Here is a 23572-nt window from a genome sequence, read left to right on the forward strand (position 1 = left end):
GTCAATTAATTCAATAATACAGATAATACACTATAATACAGAGCCCATTCAGACCAACACAGTAAAGTATAATTCAGTGAAATTCTCAGGTTTATCAGTGAAGTGTTGGAAACCACACTGCAGACTGGAGTTTCTGCTGACAGCGAGAAACAGGGTGACAGTTGTGTCACGAATCAGTCCAATGTGGGTCGAACACAGGTTGAACTGATCCGCGTCATTTACAGGTCTGCTGTCTAAGAGCGCTATAAGCTATATTGGATGATTGCTGTTTAGAGAAGGGGTTTAGCAAATGGTCGGTTTTAGATACATGATTATCCTGATCCTCTACTTGCACTCTTGTCTGGATTGTTTTTTGGATCTTATTTTTTTTAACTCTGTTACAATATTTACATTGTATTTTATGGTTATATATTACCTTTTGCAACTGTATGCTGATACATTTTTAAAAACTTTTGCTACAGAGTTTGGACCAGGAGCTACAGGACAAGAATGTGTGAATGCTAAATATCACCTCTCCACCTTTACAATATCAAAATACAGAGACAAACATTTGGGCCCCCCAGTGAACATCTTTCTCAGTCAGCACCGACAGGCCGACTCTCTATTACTTTAGACTAATGACAGCTAAGGCCAATTTAGATGAAAATCCGCTGTTAGAGTGGTTGCCAGGTGCCTCATTATGTTCACAATGGCTCTTATTCACTGCTAAATGCATTCTCTCTCAGTGAGGGGCGATGAGGAAAGAGATGAAGCGATTTTTCTCCATCATCCTGTCATGATATCCAGAGAATCCCGCAGGGGGCTGCCCTGGTTGCTGCGTGCCTGCCTTAACTGCCCTCTCCCCTGGATGCACAGCATTAGTCGTGTCCCTTGAAATGCCCGGGGCCTCATTAGTCATGTGCCAGTCATGTTGTGAGCTCGAGTAAGAGTCCATTTACCAGTATACAGCAACAGATGACATTTAGGAAAAGGACAATCCTTTTTTTGTGTTTGTTTTTCATAATCATCCCATTTCCTTCTTCATCTTCATTTCCTCTTCCTCTATTTATCTGCTTTCATCTTGTTCTTATCAGGGCGTCAATAAGGCTATCAGGAAATCAATGCTCAGGTTAAATAAGATTACTTTTTCTCTAAAGTCCCTGAGTGATGCCTGCTGACATTGGCGTTGTCAGCCAAACAGATCAAGGCCACGAGGGAAGAGAGCTGTGGATGAAACTCCCCCCCTCCCTCAACTCTCTCTCCCTCTTTCTCACTCACGAATACACACCCACACACACACACACACACACACACACACACACACACACACACACACACACACACAAAGTTTTTAATTGGCATGCCTGATCCAGTTTCAAAATTCATGCATGCTCTAAAGCAACACAGATTTTTTATCTTGCAATCCTTAAATTATGTGAGGATTTTATTAGTGTTGTTTGTACATACATTTCTACGGAATAAAAAAAGTCAATATTGTCAGAAAATGCATTCATAATGTTTTTTTTGTATCTAAGGGAAGCTGCACTAACCAAGATTTTCTTTTTTTAAATGTATCTGTCTTGTTAGTATAAATCACAGACACAACAATACAGAGATTTAAGTGATACATCAAAATGCTACAATTTGCAAAGGTTGAGAACACTGGATGCCCCAGCAGCTGGATTTGAGGTGAAAACTGGCATCACGTTTTTTATTGGTCTTCTAACGTTCATAAATTTTCCACTGGAGCAAGCCAAAGCACAGAGTTTCCGAATGTAGCTTTAAATTCAGGATGGAAAGTCCACCTTAAAACAGAACTAACAGACAGTGTGTTATTTTATAGGTATATTTACATTTTACCATGGCCATGGAAAAAACATGTGGGCTGGGCAGGTGTCCACCTACATAATCATAAATCAAGACACCTCAAACGTAGCTCCGATTACTTATCTAAATCAGTGCTCATCGTGGTCCAGCCTATTAGATTGTTCAACTAAAAGACACATAAAGATAGATACTCACTGAGCTAAACAAATAAGAAGTTTTTGTTTTCCTTGGATAGAGGCCATTGTATGAACCGGTTTTCTCTACATAATCCATTAGTCTTAGGGACATGTTCTGATAGCCGGCATTCATTTTGAATTCGCTTCCATGTTGGTAAAATGCTCATGCATTAAGCTCCAAGCCAGTAAATCCCTTATTAAATCGTTCATTCGCAATCTCTCTGAGAGATGAAACTGACACAACGTGCAAAGAGAACAAACCTGGTGGCATATAGGAGTAAAGTTAAGTCAAGTGAAGTTAGTTCACCGCCACACTTGTTAGCAAGGCTGACTGACTGAACATGGTTGATCCATGGATGTATTAAGGAGAACTGGATACTGCATCAAACATGGCGCTCCATTTATTCCTATGAAAGTTGCTCACTTGTTACATTCTGCGAAAAAGCGCCTGCCATGTTTCTGCAGGCTTCCTCATGCTTCTGTGTTTCTGGGCCCATAGTGCATGCGCACTAGAGTCCTTCTCCATTAGATCCGGATGAGCGCACATTTGTCTAAGACTTCCTCTGGTCGACTCAGCTGCCTTCCTGATCACTCCACACACATGAATGAATGGGGTTTATGATGTTCAGAGAATGTATTCACCCTTTTACAGCCGCCCTTTTTCCAGTGATTTTATAAGGGAAAAATGCTTTTTCAGCCAGTGTGCGTCACCTGATGACGGCGGAAGTCGTTTCAACGCAGTTTGGCCACTGCGCCGAAATTACTTCGCAGCCAAGCACCATTCCTGGGGGGTTGGGTGGACTGCCTTCACTGAAACGTTTCAAAGTGTGGATACACTTAACCAGAGTCAACCAAACAACTGTGAAATGCAATATTTTTGGGAGGATACTCATGACAAAGGGGGGAACGACAGGTCCCTTGCTTAAATATCTCCCATCCCTCATGTTAAATAGGAGCTTGTGGCATTGGTGATATCGTGAAAAGGACAAGTGCTCCAGCCTCAGCCTACCGCTGGTGTTACACCATATTCTGTGTACTATCAGATTCTGTGACCTGTTGCTGCGCACAAACACTACACCTTCAGGTAACGGTAAGTGTATTGTGCTGAAGAAAATTAGGCCCCGTATTTATCTGACATTTTCTTCAATAAAGATTCAATAAAACACCTTCAAACCCCATCCCTAATTGTTTTACACAACAAGTTAATATTTATGTCTCCATAATATTAATATGGAGACATAAACATGTCTCCATATTAATCTGGGGACATTTTCTGATTTACAGGAAGACCTGTATTCAAATAAAACTTGTATTGAATTTAATATCTAAAACACAGACTCTTTGAGCCCATAGAGTCAGTCATTAATTAGAAATAAACAGCCAAATGTACAAAGTTTCACCCGTTGACGTTAGCATTTTAAGTCGTCATAGTTAAAAATGTTGTTATGGTGTTAATCTTGTTCATTATTAAAAACACTAAAAAAACTTTGGGATCGTAAACATTTCAACAATAACTGCAACCCAAAATTACCATCATTCCAAAATATGTAAGATAATAATATGTCAATTAATGGCTAAAATATGGCTGCCGTTATTTGTTATTTTTGGTTTGCAATTCTCAGCTTTTCTTTGTGCTTCTCAGTTTTGTTCTTCTCATTTCTGAGCTTGGCCAGAATTTGACAAATGTTCTGGGGGTCTTTTTTTTCATAAAGACCTAGGAGCTAGACGTGAGCATTTCATTTGCTGTGTGCTATTAGAGCCAATGCTAACACAGCGTACCTTGTGGGTTTGGCTAGGTTTAACTCTAAATAAGGTAAAGTCAACATCAAGAACAAACACAGATAATTATTGGAGTCTGTAGCTACTGTATCAAAGGTAATTAACTAGCAGTCATTTCATATGGTGCACTGTTTGAATAATGTTAAAGTTAGGGTCTCTGTTTCCCTGTGAACGGTTTTTCTATTTAGAAATAGATGATACTCAGCATACTGGCAGTGGTTTTTTTTGTTGTTTTTTTTAATTTAATCATATCATATTCAAATATTCTCAGAGAGAAGATATAGCTGCTGCGGTCCAGGGCCCTCCGTCCATTTTAAAGCAAACACTGGATCAGTGGCTACTATCTGTAAGATTCAGGCACATTGCTGCTGTAAATCAGAGGCACAATCATGTGGCTCATCATCAGGGTTAAAACTATTCTACACTGTATATGGTGAAGAGGAACGTAATGTGAAAAGCTATTCCAAAAACATTCATTTCCTTTTTTAAACTAACATATGCAGTTGTATTGGATTATAATGTGACCCCTTGTCTCACATTCAGCAACTGCTACTTGTCTTGTTCTAGAGAAAACACATGCATGTTTTATGTTTCTTTCTTATATGTTCGTGTTGCTTCCTGTGTTTTGTCTCATCTACATGAAATAACATTTAGGGGTTATCAATACTGTCCTATTTATGACAGGATGACCCTTATATTCTACCATCAATTATTATCTTTTATGCATTTGTCTGCATATGTCTGTTATCTTACTTTATACTTTACGTATAAACGTTTTCTTGCCATTATTTTTTATTAGTCCTCTTATGATCTTATATTCATTTTGTCTCTCTTTTTCCCCCAGACATATTATTAAATCTGGTTTTATGGTATGGTGCCATGGCATTAAACCATTTATGAATCTTTCTTATTATTATTGTATAGTCGTTCTTATGATTAACGTATTATTGCTGTTGTTATTAGCATTATTATTATCTTTATTGTTGTTAATAGCAGTGGTGGTACAAGCGCCCTCTTCCCTCTTCTCAATTCCCATGACCAGGCCCACACATTCGTGCACTTAGTACACTATCACATATGCAAACACATTCTTTCTAATGACATGTATTTCAAGTATTTCTCCCACATATCTCTAAATCTGTACTAATTTAATGACTCTATTTTGTATCACCGTGTGTTTGTTCTGTCCTGTTATTTGTACATTCTGTCTGTACATGTTGTTGTGTTGATCAGTAGCAAGTTGCTAAATTTGTCTGGCTGCCGTATGGTGCTGGGCAGATAGTACACCTGTTTGTTTGTTTTGATGTTTGTTTTTTGTAGTCATTTTTCAATGAATACAGCTGCAGCTTGCGACTGGAAATGAATTCACTTTATCATTTGATCCATTGTTAATATAAAAGTATTGATTGGTGCTTTTTTTTAACACACAGAAAATAAACGTATTTCCCAAATTGTTGAAATATTTTTTTAGGTGACTGAGGTTTTGTTTTTTTTTTCACTTTTGCCTTTAAACTTTTCGACCTGTCAATTGTAAAAATAAATTCAAAATGCATGACTTTGTTTTGTAAAGACCATTATATGGCACTAAATCTCAGCACTCAAACCCAGGCTAATATGGTAAGAAAAGAATTACATGCGCATGGAAAATGTTATATAGATCATCCATCATATGTTTGTCCAAGGCCGACAGTTTAATATTGCTGTGTTGTGTGTTCTCAGCCCGGTTTATTAAATATGATGCCAAAGTGCATGTCTCTCCCTGTTTCCCCTGTAATAATGACTCAATTTCTCCATGCTGCCCGCTCGTATCAGAGGTAAAGGTCGGCCTGTGTTGAAGAAAGTGGTGATCATGATGAGGCTCTCTTGCAGGTCCACTGTGACCCGCTGTCTGCTTCATAATAATAGCATCATCTGCCTGTTTTGTTGCGCAGAGGCAAAGGGAGAGTCCACCTCTTAGACAGCTTTTATGATACAAACTATTTTTGTCGATAGCATGAGTTTTGTAGGCCATGACAATCGCGTCTGATATTGTCTTCTGTATGTCTGCATTCTTTCATCCGATACAATTATGTTACAGCTCAGTTTTCGTGTCTTTTGCTCTTTCAGACTGGCAACATCTCCTCATGTCTTCATAGAAACTAAGGAAGTGTAATCAAAGGAAAAGGAAAGGAAACCCACACTCTTCAGTCAAGGAAGAAGATGCAGCGGGCTGAAATCGACCCGTTCCCTCATTGCCAGTTCCTTTTTTCAAGTCCACTTTCACCCAGAAAAGAACAAAGACTCTGAAGCACCACTTTGGAATCAGAAACTGAAAAAAAACAGAAAAAAAATGAACAGGTGCTTCTCTTTGAACAGGCACATCGAGGAACACATGAAAAAAGATGAACGCGACATACCTCTTTCGTGAAAAATGAAAGACCCGATGGCAAAACCATTCATCCATTTAAAAAATGGCAGAGACTAGGCCAGTGTCCTACTCTTAAATGTAAAAATTTCAACCTGAAATGTTATCTTGAAACACTACGTTTCAAAGTCTTAGGGAGCCTGGATACTGAGTTCTGGATCTGTTTTCTTTTAATTTCTCTGATAGGAATTGACATTTAAAGAAGCCCAGTTTGTTTGTACAATAAGTATTGGCTTAGAGAGTGGTGGACTGGTAAACGTCCATTATCCTCTCAAAATATTAAGCTGTCAGCTTCATAGAGTTGATAACTTCCAAAAATCAAAAATTGTTTAGCCTTAACTTACTGTGACAATTGTGCTGATGCTATGTGAGTGTTTTAACAGTAAACAAAAAAAACTCTACCAACACATGTAAATGTTGTATCACGACAGCAGCAAAAAAAAAGAAATAACCTGGAGATGATAAAAGTATTTCAATGAAAATACAATGCAATTATTACCATTAACGGGTATTAAAAGTTGTGTAATGTAACCAAACCGCAACAGCAGGCATCAGAAATTATGAATAATATCCACAGGCTATCAGGCACTGAGGCACATAGATTTTATTGACGTGGCAGCCGGCAGAAAAAGGGGCCGGGCTTGTTTCGTGACAAACCATATGCTTTTATAATCTACTGTCAAGTTGCAAGCTTTTATTTTACTAATATAGAAAACCATATATTGACTGGAGTATACCATATGGATATTTTCCGACTAAAGAAACCTACTGGTAGTAGACGCATCTATTGGCACTGTTACTGACTGGCATCTGGTTCATAGAGGCTTAAAACAATAGTGTCAATCACATACCTTTTGAATCATCATATACAAAAAAATAATAATAATAAATCAGAATTTTATAGGAATAGTTCAGCATTTTGGAAAGTACACTCACTACTTACTGTTATACTATACTATGCACTCCATACTTGTTTTTTGTGCCATTTTAGACTGTCCTCACACACTGATGAGTATTATATCAACAATAGCAAATATGTTTTTCTTAATTTGAAATATTTGAAATATTTGAAATTTGAAATGAAATATTTTGCATTAAATATTTTGTTCTTTCTAACCTTAAGAAATATCATGAAATAGTTTGCAGTGAGTTAAGTCGACTCACATGAAATACTTGGATTTTTTTTTTCCTTCGTGTGATAAGACAAGCAGGTCATTTACTGACAAGTTGAAGCCATGCATTTGTCCTAACCTATAAATATATGGTATTTGAAGTGACTCCATTAGTTTTATGAATACAAATATTACACACATAACTGCTAAAGTTTTATTTTTATTTTGAGCAATGTTTTGTTATTTTTCTGTCGTTTTCATTCTCTCGCGATCAAGCCCTTGCGGTGACAATGGCAAGGATAAACTCCATATTAACAAGTAGACGCCTTGAGCGGAACTGGACTCTGCGTAGGGAGCCGTCTGCCCGGACCAGTTGGGTTGAGAGAGAAAGAGAGTGGGTGACAGAGAAGGAGACGGAGAGAGAGAGAGGGAGGCGGAGAGAGAGAGCGAGCAGGAGGAAAGAGAACATAGCACCATGCCTCATGGAGATGTATAATGATAATAACAATAGTAGCCTAGTTGAGATGGGGTCTGTGAGAAAGGTGGCAGTAGCTGCCTGCACCAATCGGTAAAGTTTAGCAATTAGTCCTTGTACGATGGCAATAACATGGGAATTAGCTGCTTGCACCATTCTGTAAAGTATAGCTTTTAGTGCACATGCCATGCTATAAAGAGTAGAAGCTGTGTTTCGTGCCACACCATACAGGGAATGTGCCATGGTAAAAACTGCAGGCTTTCCTGCTCGCTCAGACTGGTTTGGTGTGGGGACATCTTGGTGACCCTGCTGTGCTCGATGCGTGCCATATAATGGTGAGGTACCAGGAATGTGTCTGCCCAGAAAACCTTGTTGGATACCGTTCACCATAGTGGTAGGGATAGGCTGAAGCATCCAGCTGCCGGGAAGCCTCCGGTGTCTGCTGAAGACAGACGTTAGAGTATGCAGTTGCTGCCTTTGTTGAATTTGTTGACTGAGACTGATGGAGCCTGCTGGACTGCTGTCAGCGGATGAATCTAGCGAACTTTGTTCAGGAAGTCGGCCGAGGCTTCGGTGCAGAGAGTTACTCCAGTTTGGTGGCATCACAGGTGTTGAATAGCTGACCTGGGTTCCCCTGGGATGATGTAGTCCTAGACCAAAAGGCACTGATCTGAGGACTTTTGCAGTAGTTTTTGAGAGCCAACCTCTTAGGATGGACATTTTTCAGAAAGCTGGTCTTTTCCAAGTGATTTCTTGCGTTCTCTTATGAGTAATGTCCTCTTCTCTTACAGGATGTTGAGATTAGTAAGACAGGACAGATATGCCTTTAATGTAATGTATCTCACTGATGACATCACACTTTATATGATGACATCATTCATGGGTTTCATCTGTGATCAAAGCAACATTCTGGAATGTGACTGATGACATCGCAGTTTATGTGACATCATCATTAATGGAGGTCCTGAGCGGGGTTAGGGTCAGCCTCTCAACAACTGCTCATCCAAAAAAGGACAGACAAAAAGACGGACAGAGATTTCTCCATTTATTAGTAGGATTTCTGTGTAGCTTTAGACACACGGAGAGCAGATTCTTTTTACCTCTGGACAGAGCCAAACCAGCTGTGATCCCGTTTCCAGCCTTTAGGCAAGGCCAATCTAACGGGCTCCTGTCCGCAGCTTCCTATTTAACGGACTGCTGTGAGAGTGGTATCAAACTTCTGATCTAACTCTTGGCAAGAAAAGGCCCATTTCCCACAATTTGAAATTACTTCTCTAACTCCCAGGCTGAAATTGCCCCGGGCACCGAACTTTCACCGACTCAAAGAAATTGTAATTGGTAAATATGCACAAGTAGTAAATGTCAATCCGATGAGTCAGTGTGTACTGTATGTGCGTCACAGAACTCTCAACATAGCCCTAATCTCTGATAACCACACAAAATCCCTGAGATCATTAGCCAGCCCCCAAAGCAGACCAGTGTGTGTCCAGAATTTAACTTGTGCTGATGAGTATGTTTAAACACGCTCCTGTCTTTGTCTAATCCACCTCTCAGGACTTCATTTGCTGTATCTTTGAAGTGTAACATAAACTGGTTTTGCTAGCAGAGGATCTCTTTTGACTCTTTCATCTCTGAATCTCGCTGCCATTTCAATAGGAATGCTATTTTTAGCTGTTTGGTTTGGTTAACCATTAAAAATCAATGGGTTTACAGGGCAAATTTGAGGCCAGCAGAAACAGAAATATTCTGTTTCCTGTTGTGATTTAAAAAACAGTTCCAGTTTAGATTTGTGCTTGTGTGTTTTTTTTTACAGCCATTCTCTCATACACATGAAAACCCCACTTGTCTGGGCACACCATTAAATATGAATCCTATTTTTTTGTCATCTATTTCAGTTTTAACAGCCAGGAGGCATTGCTTAATTATGCTGAAATGATAGAACAGAGTCCAGTGAAACAGCACACTTGAACCTTTCCCCACCTTAGAGTGAGATTTTCTCAAACAGCATTTGTTTCCATAAATAAACACTAACAGTTTTAATGGGAGTGGGTAGGAACAGTTGGATGAAAGTGCCGAAGAGCAAAGGGAGCCAAAGTAATGGGATTAAATGTAATTAAGAAACCAGTTGGATCAGACAGGCAGAATCAATCAAACCACCTGAAATGCAAGGAAGAGGATGGTGTAGGTCAGCGCTTTTGTATTTTATCATATCACATACATGGTATAGTACATACATAGTATTTTCACATTGATTAAATTGAATAAATAACTGCAGTTTTTTGTAGCCAGAGACAAATAAATCTTTTCAACAACTACAAAATAAAACATGAGCATTATACAGGGTGATTTTTACCAAATCCTTACTATCATAACAAGCTTTGGATAGAAAGTGTCATAAAATAACAATAGTTTCATTCAGTCAATGCACAGCACCTCCAACATGCTACAACAGTGCTTATCTATGTGAAATCCAGCATGAAAAGAAAAGTTTCCAGGAAATAAAAGGGTGATTTGGATTACTTGTAAAAAATTATGATTTACTGTATTGACATTTTCCTGTTATCAAATATCTGCTACTCTAAGAAAAAATTACAGTGGCATAGACTGATACAGGGAACATATAGAAACCATGGCAGATGGTCCACAGAAGGCTTGGAAAGGTTGTGAGCTGACGCTGTTGAATTTAAAAGTGTCATCTTCACTTGGCTGTTACATCTGTGATTCAGTGTGATATTATACAGCTTCATATTTGAGTACATACAAGAGAGCAAGCCAAGAACAGTGATAATGCTGACACCCACTGGACACTTTGGAGCGCCTCATTCATAAATTCAGTGCTTGTGTACACAGAAAATGTTTCACAGGGTGAAAAAAAAACACCACAAATTACAGATGCTTGACATCGTGTGAAATTAACCAAGTACAACATGACACTTAAACCTGCCAGAGTTTGGAGTCAATATTTCCACTCGGAGCTCTGGATGGGACAAGGTACACAAGCATGGATCACTGAACTGGACAGACATGTCAACAAAACAGAGAATATGGTCAGATTACACAGTAAACAAGCACCGTTATCTACTAAGTGCAGAAGTGTTGAATTAGGGTGGGTGAATCTTTAATACATGCAATTCAAATCATTACCCACTCTAATGCAAACACCTCTATTATTGTAAAGACCTTTAGAGAGTGTGAGTGAGTATGAATGTGGGTTATGAGGCTACATTTAAGGTGTACTATTGTCTTGACTTTTGATATTAGAAACACACATTACAGTTAAAAACCACATGTCAGTCAGGAGAGACTAGAGCAGGTTTACAAGAGCTTTATCTGTCACCAGTTCAGACTGTTTCTTGTATGCTGTATCGTGAATTTCCTTCTTAAAGCCATAAAGGTAGGGAAATTCAAGGTGTTGATCAAAACTTTGGCATAAAGTCATGTTTGTGAGGGAAAAAAACTAGAATCGTAACATCCAGGCTGTACTGAATGAAAGGGAGATAGGACAGATTTGAAAACTTAAGTACAGTAAACCTAGTGTTCTACTTTCACTGGAGATCGATTTGTATTCGACTCTTTGAAAAGACAATTCCATATTAAAACTTACAGTAATGCTGTTTGACCACGAGAAAGACATTTTATAGAGAAGAAGATCATGTCATCGCTTTTGAGAGCATCGGTGAACTGTTAGGATGTCTCTTCTGTGTGCCCATACTATATACGTAACTACTGTAACAGGGATGGCTATAAAAGAGCTTCTTGTGTTCCTTTAAACACAATTCTCTCTCGCTTGAGTACGAAGTTAAGTGCGGCACTTCTGCTTGAGCAGGACAACCTACTACTTTACACGTCCGGTTAACGGATACAAAATCTTCAAGGACTTAGCCCGTGAAACCATAATTAAATTGAATTATCGGTCATTACGCAGAAATCATCTGTCATAAATTGGACACTACAGGTTACATCTCTGGAGTCATCTGCCCAACTCTGAAAGTGCATTAAGTGACCACAAATGGTTTGCTTCAACTTTTACTCGAGCATGTCAATGTGATCCATGTGATCCACATTGGGCTCATTCACCTGCCTCTCCGGCCTCTCTTTCTTCGTTTTGTTTTTTCTATCAAACTCTGCAGTAATCTCAGCCAGCGTCTTGCCTTTGGTCTCTGGTAAGGTGAACCCCAAAAACACAGCAGACACCAAACACACGGCCAAGAAAGGCAGGAAGCAGAAGTTCCCCAGGCTGCTGACTATGAAGGGGAACAACATTCCCACCAAGAACAGGCTGATCCACATAAGCGAGCCAGCGACCATGTATGCTGCCGGGCGAGCCGCCTGGTCAAAGATCTCAGCGGGCAGGATCCCCGTCACCCCTGCAGGGCCCAAGCCAAAACTAACGATGTAGGCAAAAACACATGCCATGCTGAGGTAGGGAAGCCCCGCCACCCTGTGGCTCTGGAGGGTAAGAGCTACCGTAAAGACTACAGTCCAGCCAGACATAAGACTGTACCCTCCAACAAGAAGGTACCTGCGGCCCACACGTTCAATCAGGAGATTACTCAGTATAGAAGCAGTAAGCTCAGATGCCCCTGTGCCGATGGTGGCATACTGGATTTTCTCCAGAGGGATCCCTGCTTCAAGAAAGATGTAGGAAGCATAGAAGTAGAAGGAGTCATTGCCGCAGAGCATCATGGCACTACTGGCAGCCATGACTGTTCTGAGCTGGGATCGCAGGTCATGATCCTTAAACAGGGACCAGGGTGTCTTGGGAGAAGCTGCACATCCAGAATTTAAGGCGGTCAATTGCTGCTGCTGCTGTTGCTCCTGAAGCATCTCCTCCATCTCCAAGACAGGAGCCTCCCCGCCACGGAGTCTCCCAAGTGCCCGGACACATGCTTCCATGTCTCCCCGGTCAATGAGAAGGTATCTGGGGCTTTCAGGAAACCAGGGTAGGGCAAGCAGCTGCATTAACCCAGGCAAAGTGTTACTAGCTAGTAAGTAGGGCCAAAGAGACTCTGTGCCCAGCAGCTCAGTGAGCCCCACGACCTGACCCAAGAAAATCCCAAATGCGGTGAAGACAGCTGAGGAAAAAGCCACAGCACCTCGGAGGTGTTTGGGGGCGCTCTCCCCAAAATACATAGGCTGGATGTTCATACTTACACCTGAGTTCATCCCCACCAGAAATCGAGCAAGGATGATCATCTCAAACGATTTCGCCACCCTGCACGTTAGCACCAGCACGGCGCCAACAAACAGGAAGGAATTGTTGAGAAGCAGCGAGTTCTTCCTCCCAAAGTGGACTGCCATAGGCCCTGCTAGCAACGCACCTAGCAAACCTCCCATTGGGAAGGCTGATACAATCAGAGTCCACACTATGGTCACCTGAGGGATGTCCAAGCTTGTGCCCCTGCGCTCCATGTAGGTACCATTAATGAATCCCTGGATGTAGCTGGAAGGAGCGTTGATGATTGAGATGTTGTATCCATACTGGAAGGTGCCTCCAATGGCTGCAGAGCACACAGTCAAGGCCAGGATCCTGTCACTGCGTGATGGTTTGCTGATTTCTTCTGGCTCAGTATCGCCTGTGGAGTTCATCTGAAGCCCAGCTGTCCCAGAGGAAAGGCAAACGTGTATGCCCTTCCCTCTGTGTCCTACAGCACTCTATCTCTTACAAGAACTACAGTTAGCTTGTGGTAGCTTTAGCTTAATAGAAAGCTTTCTGGAATACAGTCAGTGTCTTTTGACTTCTGCAACCAAGCTAATGTTCTCCTTTGAAATGCAGGGAAACTGACCTCCTACTGTTAAAACCGGTTTCATTTGATTTATATTTTTTTATTTCCTCAGTATAACCTGTCAGGCAACGCTCCGACAATAAAATACGTCAGTTTTGCTTCAGTGAACCAGCCACAACTGCATCACACGGTCGTCCTAAGCCAACGGAAAAGTTCGAACGGTAACACTGTAGAAGTATTTTGCGTTGAACTATTACCATCAAATTTCTGAGCAGGGATAAGAAGGAATAGATAACTTGCGAAAATAGGAGAAAATACCCTGACAGCCTATTTTGAGGGAATCAAATTTTAGCCAGTGTTGCGTGTCACTGCCTGTGTGCGTACAGTGTTGTGATTGGTTTACAGCAAGCTAAAGCAGTACGTTATCTCTCTGCGACTATAAACTGTTGCAAGTAGGCGAAAAAGATGTAAGTAAAGGTTACCATTTCACTTAGTGTTTCTTTTTTATATTTATGTATGTGCAATAAGTAGCAACGCAGTACTGTCAGAGTCGAAGAACTACAATATTTTGGCTTTCAACACGCGCACCTGAATACCACCACAACATCCTAAACCAATATTAGCTCCCTAGCTAATGCTAACACGAACAGGTGTTTGGCTAGCTGAGCACCGTCTAAAGGGATCTATTTCGTTCTGAGTGGGCCGATAACAGTCAATAATCTGTGTACAGATCATGCAGTTTTAGCGAAACCACTCGAAGACAATATACAGCTGTATAGTCGAAATAACGACACTAGTGCATTTTCATTGCAAAGTGATGCATTGTCGTTGCATGTCTAATTTTTTTTATATTTGCGACAAAAACTGAGCGGTCAATCTTTGCTGCAAATTAGATGTATATTTTCCTGTATATTGTAATGTATTGGGAAGCTTTTATACGTGAAGAGACAAAATGATTACAAAGTTTTGTGGCTATTTTCAGTTTCAGTGAACACTGACATGAATTGACAGTACCTACGTGTCTTCAAAGTCTGACTTTAATTTTTTTTTTTAATCAAACCCATGTTGTATGATTAAGCACAATTAATTGTGCAGCCATAATGGTTTTTTTTACTAAATGTGGCATCTTATGTACTGCTCAGTGTTTCAAAAGGTTTCAAAACTGTGGATACCTATGCGTTTAAATCTTAGACAGCAACTTGTAAGTTTACCCACTAACCAACAGTCAGCTTGGAATTTTGAACTTACTGTTTGCAAACACCAGATACACTAGATATTTATACATCGATTTTTTTTTTTTTTTTTTTTTGCTTCTTGTGAAAATGTCCGATCCCATATCTGCTAAGTGACATCCAGTACCTTAAAGCTTGACTCTGGTTTGCTTTCTTCTCCTCCAACAGGGCGCCTTCCCCAACAAAGAGGAAGGAGGATGACAAGAGTAAACAGCGAGGTAAGGAGAAGTCCGGAGCCACGAAAGAAGGGACTGACAAAGACCGGGGCCGAGAGAAGAACCGTACACGGCGCAGTGCTTCCAGTGGGAGCAGCAGGTCAGAGGCTAATTTTACAAAATAAAACTGGATGCAGCTGCCAGGTTCCGTTTTTGCTTCATTCCTTCATTTTTCATTAGGAGAGAAGGAAATGTTAGATGAAAGCAGGTCTGTGTTGACTTTGGCACAGGATCGCAGTAGTGTTTAACCTTAGTATTTCCTATGGATAGTGGGAGATTCACACTTAAGGTCACACTACATGCTGGTTCAGCCACTTCCTCCCATCCCAAAACCTGCTGTTGTTTAGGTCCAGCTCCAGCTCCAGCAGCAGCTCGGGCTCCAGCTCCGGCTCCTCCAGCGGCTCCAGCTCCTCGGCCTCCAGCCACTCGGGCTCATCCAGCTCCCGCTCTTCTTCCTCCTCGTCCTCATCCTCCTCACCGAGCCCCAGCCGCCAGCGCCACAACAACAGACGACGCTCCCGCTCAAAGTATGGAACGGGTCATTACGAAATAGTTTTATGAATTAAGAAAGTAGTTAAACCTTATTTCTTTTATGTATAAATGAAGAATATCTAAATTCCTCACACTACAGTCAGGCATTATTGGTGATGTTTCTGAAAAATTAATTAAAGTAACAAAGTACATTTACTCAAGTAGGTGCCATATGTAAATTTTTGCTACTGCTAAACAGCCAACGTTAGCATTAACAGCTGTTTACGTACCAGTCTAGAAAAACCCTGTAAGTTCAGCATCAAACTTTACTCCTTTACTTGCCATGAGCTGTCTCCATGGTGGAAAGCAATGCCAGTGTTTACTCTTGTTTTGCTTAACGTCTTGTCTTGTAAACGCAACAAGGGCTGAAGCTCTTGGCAAGCGGCCATTATCACCACCAGCACCACCACCCGCTCCCAGCAAGAAGCCATGTTTGGTGGCAGAGAAAACTTACATTATAGCACCTTTTTAAGTACATTCTTTGGGTACTTTTACTTTACTTGAGTATTTCCATTTTATGCTGCTTGATACTTCCACTCTACTACATTTCAGAGGGAAATATTACACCTTTTACATCACTACATTTATTTAAAAGCTTTAGCTACTAGTTACTCGTGGGATGCCAATTATTAATACAAAATATAATCAACAAATAAACTATGATTAATATTCCCTAAACTATCCAGTGTTATATATATATATATATATATATAGTAGTTAAAATTAGCCCTACTTTTACCAGATGCTACATTAAAATGTTACATTCATGAATGTGTCAGTGATTATATTCTGTCAGTATAATACGTATTATTCTGAACTGGGCCATATTCATTCTGCATAATGAATACTTTTACTTTTGGTACTTTAAGTATAATTTGATGCTAATATTTTGAACTTTTACTCAAGTAAAACTTGAATGAATGCATTTATTTTACTTGTAACAGAGTATTGCTACACCGTGGTATTGCATCTCTTACTTGAGTAAAGGATCTGAGTACTTCTTCCACCACTGATAATAACTGATATGTGAACGTCACTGTAGGTCAAAATCAGCAAAGAAGGATGAGAGGGACCGACGACGTAGGAGCCCCACACCCAAACCCACCAAGGTCTACCTGGGCCGTCTGACGAGAAACGTCATCAAGGTGAATTCTTAAGCACACTACGGACCTCAGAGAAACACCCCTATGAGTTCGGCAGCTCATAGTGATGCTGCTGATGTGTTGTGCTTTGTAGTAGTTCACACTGCTTGACTGACTGAATTTAGTCTGGCGACCAGATACATTTTTTTTAGAATATTTGCATGATCGATACAGGCAGTGTGCATCAGGCCAAAAGGCAACACATGTAAAGCCACAAATCAATTTCATATTTCTCCTTTTTTACATTATGTTGGGATCAATGAAAATTGGGAAGATCAGAACAAATAAAGTGTGTGTAACATAATTAGATGTAATATACAAACTTCTCAGGCACTGCATTGAACTCTTTGCATTTTTGTTAGAAGATTAATAGTGACGAAGGTGCAGGAGTGTAGTTGTTAATTCACTGCGTGGAAGGTGCCTTGCAGGAAAGGATGTTAGTGGCACAGTGTAAGTGGAAAAAAAGGCAGAGAGACTTCATGCTTATTGTGTGATGATTGCAGGCTCCATTTTCCTGTGTGTACGCGAACGCAATTTTTTAGGTGGGAATATTTTGAAGCTCCTCCTGTCTGGACAGGAGGAGTATATTCCCGAAATGCTGGGAATTGATATTTATGCTACATATTTTTTAAAAATAAAAAACATTGGATAACGATCTCTGCTGACTACTTGAAAATATGAATGTATATAGATGTAGATGATGGGGCAAATGTCAGTGTGTTCTCTTTCGTGCCTTTGAAGGAACACATCCAGGAGATTTTCTCCACCTATGGCAAGATTAAGATGATTGACATGCCCATGAACCGCGTCCACCCTCACCTGTCCAAAGGTTACGCCTACGTGGAGTTTGAGACACCCGAAGAGGCGGAGAAGGCCCTGAAACACATGGACGGAGGTAAGAGGATGGGGAAGAACATGAACGTGGAAGACCGCTGAACATATTGTATAAGAGCCATCTTCTAAGCCACGTGTAATACAGTGTAGCTGACGCTGGAGGGGCATTTATACTAATGTCTAGAAATTAATGTCTAGATTTTCCTGGATGTACAAAAAAAAAAAAAAATTTCTTTCAGGTCAGATTGACGGTCAGGAGATCACAGTCACAGCCGTGCTGACTCCCACAGTGCGCCCTCCCCCTCGCAGGCTGTCCCCTCCCCGCAGGATGCCTCCTCCACCCTCGATGTGGCGACGCACTCCACCTCGGATGAGGAGAAGGTAAGCAGCATGTGATGAGTGCTGCTGCTGGATGGGGTGCAGATTTTACCACGGCTGATACAATCTCTATATAAATTTAAGTTTGTTGCGATGGCATTCAAACTCTACAATACTGTGTATTTAAAATGAGTAAGATGTTCCTTTTTACTCTTGTTATTTCTGATTTTGTGCTTGACACTGGCCCTTTGTTCTTACTCTTGCGTTCTGTCTCTTCTAGGTCTCGGTCTCCACGGCGACGCTCTCCAGTACGGCGCAGATCTCGATCCCCTGGCCGCCGACGTCACCGGTCACGCTCCAGTTCTAACTCCTCCCGCTAGTGATTGCGGGAAAACCACGCCCCCCACCCCCCCAGATCTGCTCCTCCACTGTGTCCTTTTGATCAGTGTGACCAAGCAAACATGGAAAAAAAATACAAGGTTTTATGGTTAAGGGTGATGAGAGCATGGACATCCAAATCATTACTGTTTCACTCGGTAGATTGTTTGAACCAGTGTTTGATGCTAACGTGAGAGCGTGCGCTGTATTACATTGCCTGTATTAAACAGGCAAGCTCTGTCTGAAAGACAGAAAGAAAAATCTTTTTAGCAGCTCTAAAGCTAAATGGTAATATTAATCTTAAATAATACGTTATTGGTGGTGGTGGAGAAATGGATTTATAATTCTATAAATAACTTGCTGTACGTAACTGCTAGATCTGCTCTACATGTTTCAGCTAGAACGGCCTTCCATGGGTCATGTGGGTGGAGAAAGTGGTTGTTCAGCGGAGACATCACTGTGTAGCGGCTGGATATGAGGTACTGGTAGCAATTTTTGGGAGTTTAAAATATCTGATAAAGATACATCTGCCGATAGTATTAATAATCAAACAATCTTGATACAGATCCCTAAGATTTTTTTTTTTTTTTTTTTTTTAAATTGTTATCAAGGTACATGCTAAAGAGGACATTTTACAATGTAAAAATAAAGGTGTCAGTGCTCCCTGATGGACACACTACGACAGACTGTTTGCAAATGACCTAAAATCTAGCTTTCAATTTCTGCACATCAATTTCTTGTTACCTATGGGCTGACACACACACACACCGATACCGGTATATCCGCGATGAGCTAACATTAGCAGATCTATTAGTCTAGCTCTTCTGGTACGTGTACCACAAGTATGCACAGGTGAAGGCTAAAGATATATTTTTACTGTAAGTGCTAAAATGGCCTGCTTTAGTAGAAATTGCTTACACCAGTTGAGTTAGTCCTACCACTATATCAGTGATGTGCTGGAAAGACACCAGTACGGAGTTGACATTTCATTTAAAAAAATGTATTGCTCCAAAAGCCATGTAATAAACCCTGAAGACAGTAGCCAAGTTTCCATACAAATTAGCGCAAATTTTAAATACATTTCCTGAAACTCTGAAAAAGAAATTCCAAAATTAATGCACGTTTCCAAACACTACTGCAATGTGAATATTAGGAGTTGGGCAAACTGAGATAAACGTAATTGACGCAAATTTGTTTTTATTGATACCTCTTTTTTTCTTTGTTTTTTTTATATATGTAAATTGAAAATGCAAATAAGGGATGGAAAATGGATGGATTGAGAAACGTGTTTTATTATCACCTACCATCATCTGTTGAAGTCGTGTTAGCACGGAGCAAATCATCTGCTGGGAATACATGATTGGTTCTCGTGTCTGTGCTCTCATCACTGAACCAGTAAACTGACTGATGACTTAAAGACAGACTTGAAATAAATCCTACAGTGGAATATGTCAGTCAGCGTTCTCTGAAATCCATCTGGCAGATCCAAGATGTCCAATATTAGTGACGTCAAGTGCCATTTTAAAAAATTTCAGATTTTGAATTGTGCTACTGGTCATACTTAAAGTATAGATCAATACCGAGTTTTAAAACAAGCCCCACTGTACCCCTCCTCCTCAGCTAAGGGCCACACAGTTAATCTGCGTATATGTAAATGACAGATAACAAAATAACAGAAGAACCATAGAGTTCAGTTGCCTGCAGTGACAGGCAGTCTGCTGACTCCCATACTGTTCATTTTTCGGTTGGGATTGGACTGAAACACCTGTGTTAGACATATGACGTCGTTATTGCAACTTTCCTTCTCGTCCTGACACAATTAGCTGAGTCTGCGACTGATGCTCCAGCATCACAGCTCATAGTAAATCACAAGTACAAAGGCAGCTATACACGTGAGTCGTATTGCGTAACATGCCAGTTAACAATATATGTCTCCTTTTAAGATAAGTCCAAAAATTCCAGTCATTACAAACAGGTCAGAGTGTCACTGCCTGGATTACTGGTGCGTCAGGAATTTCCATTTCTGTTTTCCACCTGTTTTTTATACGTCACACTGTGAACCTCTGATTCAGACGTTTGTGGTTTTAGTTTTGGCACTGAGAGTTGTGTTATATCCTGTCCTCAGTGGTGGGCTGATGAAACCTGCATGACTATGTTTGTGCGTGTGTCTCATTTTGTATCGCTGGCTTACTGTGCCGTTCAGTCCAACTCGCGGCTTGACAATAAAGGTCACGGTTTGAACACACTTTTGTCCGTCAGTGACTGAAACACATCACACCATGAATCAAGTCAGTACTTAAAGCTTTTTTTAAAATAATTGTTTCTTTGGAAGGAACACTAAGCAACCAGAATGAGCAATGACCAGCATTTCCTCATATTAGTTGGTTTATACGAAAGATTTTTCATCTGGGAAGTCAGTGCTTTACCGTTCCTCCTCTGTGACAGGTCTTCAGAATCAATCGCTTCAAGGTTTGCTATTCCCAAGCGAGTGAGGCTTTGAATACTAGCCTTTGAGGGGTCACTAAAGACAGGCCACTAAACTGAGTGGGACGTAGAAAATAACACTGTGTTCAGGCACAGGTTGAATTCAGAACAAACTATACTCCCATCAGCTGTGTACACAGCTGATGGGAGCATTGATAACTCCAACTTTTCCACTGTAGGGCAACACAAGCGCGTGGCCTCGATGACCAAATGTAGAACAAGTCCTTTCCTCCTGCCGTACGACAGCCTCAGAGGTCCACGCTGGGGAAAGTGTCAGCGCCTGCTGTGAACAGAAGCAAGGCATTTTTTCCTAATTGTAATATACATGCATACATGTAAGTAAAAGCCTCCAATCACACACAAGCTTCATTCGCTGCCCGTTTTTGTGTTGTGGCGCGTGAGCAGGCAAACCCGAATTAAAGTGAAGGGGAGAGAGAGAGGCCATCTGGACCTGTGGCACAAGCGTAACAGAACACCTATTATATCACTGAGGTGCAATTTTCAATCATGGGCCCAAATAACATTAAAGAAATAGTTTGACATTTTTACTGTTGCCAAGAGTGAGATGAGAAGGTCAATCCCACTTCCCTGTCTGTGGGTTAAATACAGAGCCGGAGGCAGGACACAGTTGGTTTACCTTGGGGTAAGACTGGAAGCGAGGAAAGCAGCTAGTCCCAGGATCAACAGTCCACCCACCAACAACCCTAAAGCTCAAAGCTCACTAATAAAGTGTTTTTCATTTGTTTAGTCTGTACACAAACAGAAAAGTAAAAATCATGCAGCGGTCACGTCACAAAGGGTCCTCCGCTCGTCTGAGTTTGACCTATCCAACATGAGCGGCTTTTTTTAATTTGAGTTTATAAACCGTTGTTTAAAAAACTACCTCAAATTACATTTGAAATAGCATAACTTGAAATTTCACACTGAAAAACGGCATCAATTCAGACAGATGATTTCAAAGTAAAATGTTTCATTGCCGAAGGATAACATCTTTTGTGTCTGTGATTTCAGTACATCACACCGCTGCTGAAGACGTGTAGAGTTGTCTTCCCGCAGGTTTTTCTCATCCCTACAGGGAGGACACATACTGATGAAAAACTGAGCAACCACCCAAAACCACAGCTGTTCCTTTTTCTCTGGAATGAGGCTGTGTGTGTACGTGTGTGCGTGTGTGCGCCATTACATTGGTCTCATTTATACCGAAGATTTTCCTTCTTGAACATCCGAGCTTCACAGTGTCCAGGGCCAGCGAGTGTCCACAATCAGTGCTCTTATTTATTCACTCTGGTGCCGAGACACGACTGTCTACCATGTCTTTAACTTTGCTGCTTTTCTTCCTTGAACAAAGCGAGTGTGGCGTAATACACTGTCGTCAACTAAAAAGAAAGACGTGTCTCTGATTCCTGTCAGAAGTTAATATTTTGGGCACGGGAAGTTTTCCTGTTGTATTACACACTGATGGAAAAGGCTTTTCTTGGTCCTTTGCATATTGGAAAGGCCATCGTGCTATTTCCACAGGGACCATTGAGGCAAATGAGAAACAGATGCTGCTGCAGGATATTTGGTCGTCTGCTGGTTGACTGGCAACCTTACAGCGACCAAGAGACTCCAGGAGCTGCGCCCAGCCAAGAAATAGTCCGGCACATGTTCTCTACGACGTGTCGTTTTTACCCTCCAGTTTTTCTGCAGATTTGTTTGGTTTCTTCACTTTACTTAATGTTTTAATAGGGATCACATGATATTCACTGGTATCCTATCCACTGTTTGTGCTTCATAAAAATGTACGAGAAAAAAAATGCAAGCGTATGGATGAAGGCTCTTAGGTTTATTTTTGTGCTTTTCCCCTTATAAAGATTTTGCAAAGTCCGGTATTCCCATTTCAAATCAAAGGCAGCATGAATAGGGAGAATCTGAATATTCCAAAAAAAACGTAGGACCTTTTGTTTCCCACCGATGAATTTAACTTGTTTTTCTCCACAGAGGGGGATAAGCTGCCTCACCCTCTGAAAGGCCTTCAACAGCCAAAACGAAGATGATGCACGATGACCTGCTAAGTAGAAATCTTCACATTTCTCACACCATTTCTTTCTGTTATGTTCCTAATTTTCATCTTAGATCAAATGATCTGTTTCCTTTGTTTTGAATACATCTCAAGATTTTAACTGCATCGTTGTGGGACTCTAAACCAAAATAATCACTTAGACCAAGTCTCATATATGGGGACTTGGTGCCACTGGTAGACGCAAACTTTGAAAATCCGTAAAGTTTTGATAGTTCGAAAAAATATATATTAAAAAAAAAGCCTTATTGTTTGGAAAAAATAAGTGTCTAGACTTCTGATATAGCAGCACTTTTAAGATCAGCATTTTTTTTGTCCAAAAATGATCAGACACATCAGGGAGCCGCGCTGTTGCACTGGGGGACACTGTTCCTGAACTCTAATGGACGTGGGCACTGTGGTTTATTTTGAGTTTCCACAGACACTGGGCTGCTGCTGCTGATACCCACTAGAGCCCGGCTCGATAGTCGTGTCTACGTACCCATAGGCCCGGGGCTGACACATTTTGCGGGACGTGTTGACTGTAACAGAAAGACAGAAAATATTGCCAGCCTGTCGTCGGTTTCAGACATGCTTGCTACAGTCCATTTTTATGCGCATCCACTCCGACATCTGAGGCTGGAGTCTCAGTGGACGCTGCACCCAGAGCACTTGACACGCAAGTGACCTTTGAGGGGCTTCCGCCTCGTTACTCGTCACGCCCGTGTCAGCGCAGCGCCCCTGATGTTCACGTCAGTCTGCTGCGGTGATCCAAAGCAGAGCCGCAGCCTCCGGCGCAAGCAGTCCGATCGGAGCACGCGAGCCCCAAGGACACCACGACGCAAGTGCGCTGCAAACAGTTGGCAACGCGGCGCTCGCGCCGCTGAGCCTCCAGCAGCCGAGAAGAATCAGAGAATCTACA

General features: G+C 41.1%; 2 protein-coding genes across 3 annotated transcripts; one reads left to right on the top strand and one right to left on the bottom strand.

Annotated features, from left to right (window-relative positions):
* Positions 1–9932: 9932 nt before the first annotated feature.
* On the bottom strand, positions 9933–13836 carry LOC120794351 (solute carrier family 2, facilitated glucose transporter member 11). The gene has a single exon (XM_040135348.1). The coding sequence runs from the start codon at positions 13339–13341 to the stop codon at positions 11779–11781; it is 1563 nt and encodes a 520-aa protein (XP_039991282.1). The 5' UTR covers positions 13342–13836; the 3' UTR covers positions 9933–11778.
* On the top strand, positions 13066–20373 carry LOC120794352 (RNA-binding protein with serine-rich domain 1-B-like). 2 transcript variants are annotated; one of them, XM_040135349.1, is made up of 7 exons: positions 13066–13164; positions 14879–15025; positions 15273–15452; positions 16499–16601; positions 17340–17493; positions 17672–17813; positions 18031–20373. In XM_040135349.1, exons 1-7 carry the CDS (start codon positions 13136–13138, stop codon positions 18128–18130), a joined length of 855 nt encoding a protein of 284 aa, XP_039991283.1. In that variant the 5' UTR covers positions 13066–13135; the 3' UTR covers positions 18131–20373. The 2 variants fall into 2 exon arrangements, with proteins under 2 accessions (XP_039991283.1, XP_039991284.1); XM_040135350.1 differs by lacking the exon at positions 13066–13164 and adding an exon at positions 13541–13945.
* The last annotated feature ends 3199 nt before the right edge of the window (positions 20374–23572 follow it).

This window comes from Xiphias gladius, chromosome 9 (assembly GCF_016859285.1).
Source record: "Xiphias gladius isolate SHS-SW01 ecotype Sanya breed wild chromosome 9, ASM1685928v1, whole genome shotgun sequence".
Classification (NCBI taxonomy): domain Eukaryota; kingdom Metazoa; phylum Chordata; class Actinopteri; order Istiophoriformes; family Xiphiidae; genus Xiphias; species Xiphias gladius.

Excerpts from the sequence above, each read along its gene's own strand:
- LOC120794352 (XM_040135349.1), top strand. The coding sequence starts at position 13,136 with ATGTCCAAGCTTGTGCCCCTGCGCTCCAT. Across the intron at positions 13,165-14,878 it reads CTTGTGCCCCTGCGCTCCAT|GGCGCCTTCCCCAACAAAGA; the intron begins GTAGGTACCATT and ends CTCCTCCAACAG. Across the intron at positions 16,602-17,339 it reads TGACGAGAAACGTCATCAAG|GAACACATCCAGGAGATTTT; the intron begins GTGAATTCTTAA and ends GTGCCTTTGAAG.
- LOC120794351 (XM_040135348.1), bottom strand. The coding sequence starts at position 13,341 with ATGAACTCCACAGGCGATACTGAGCCAGAAGAAATCAGCAAACCATCA.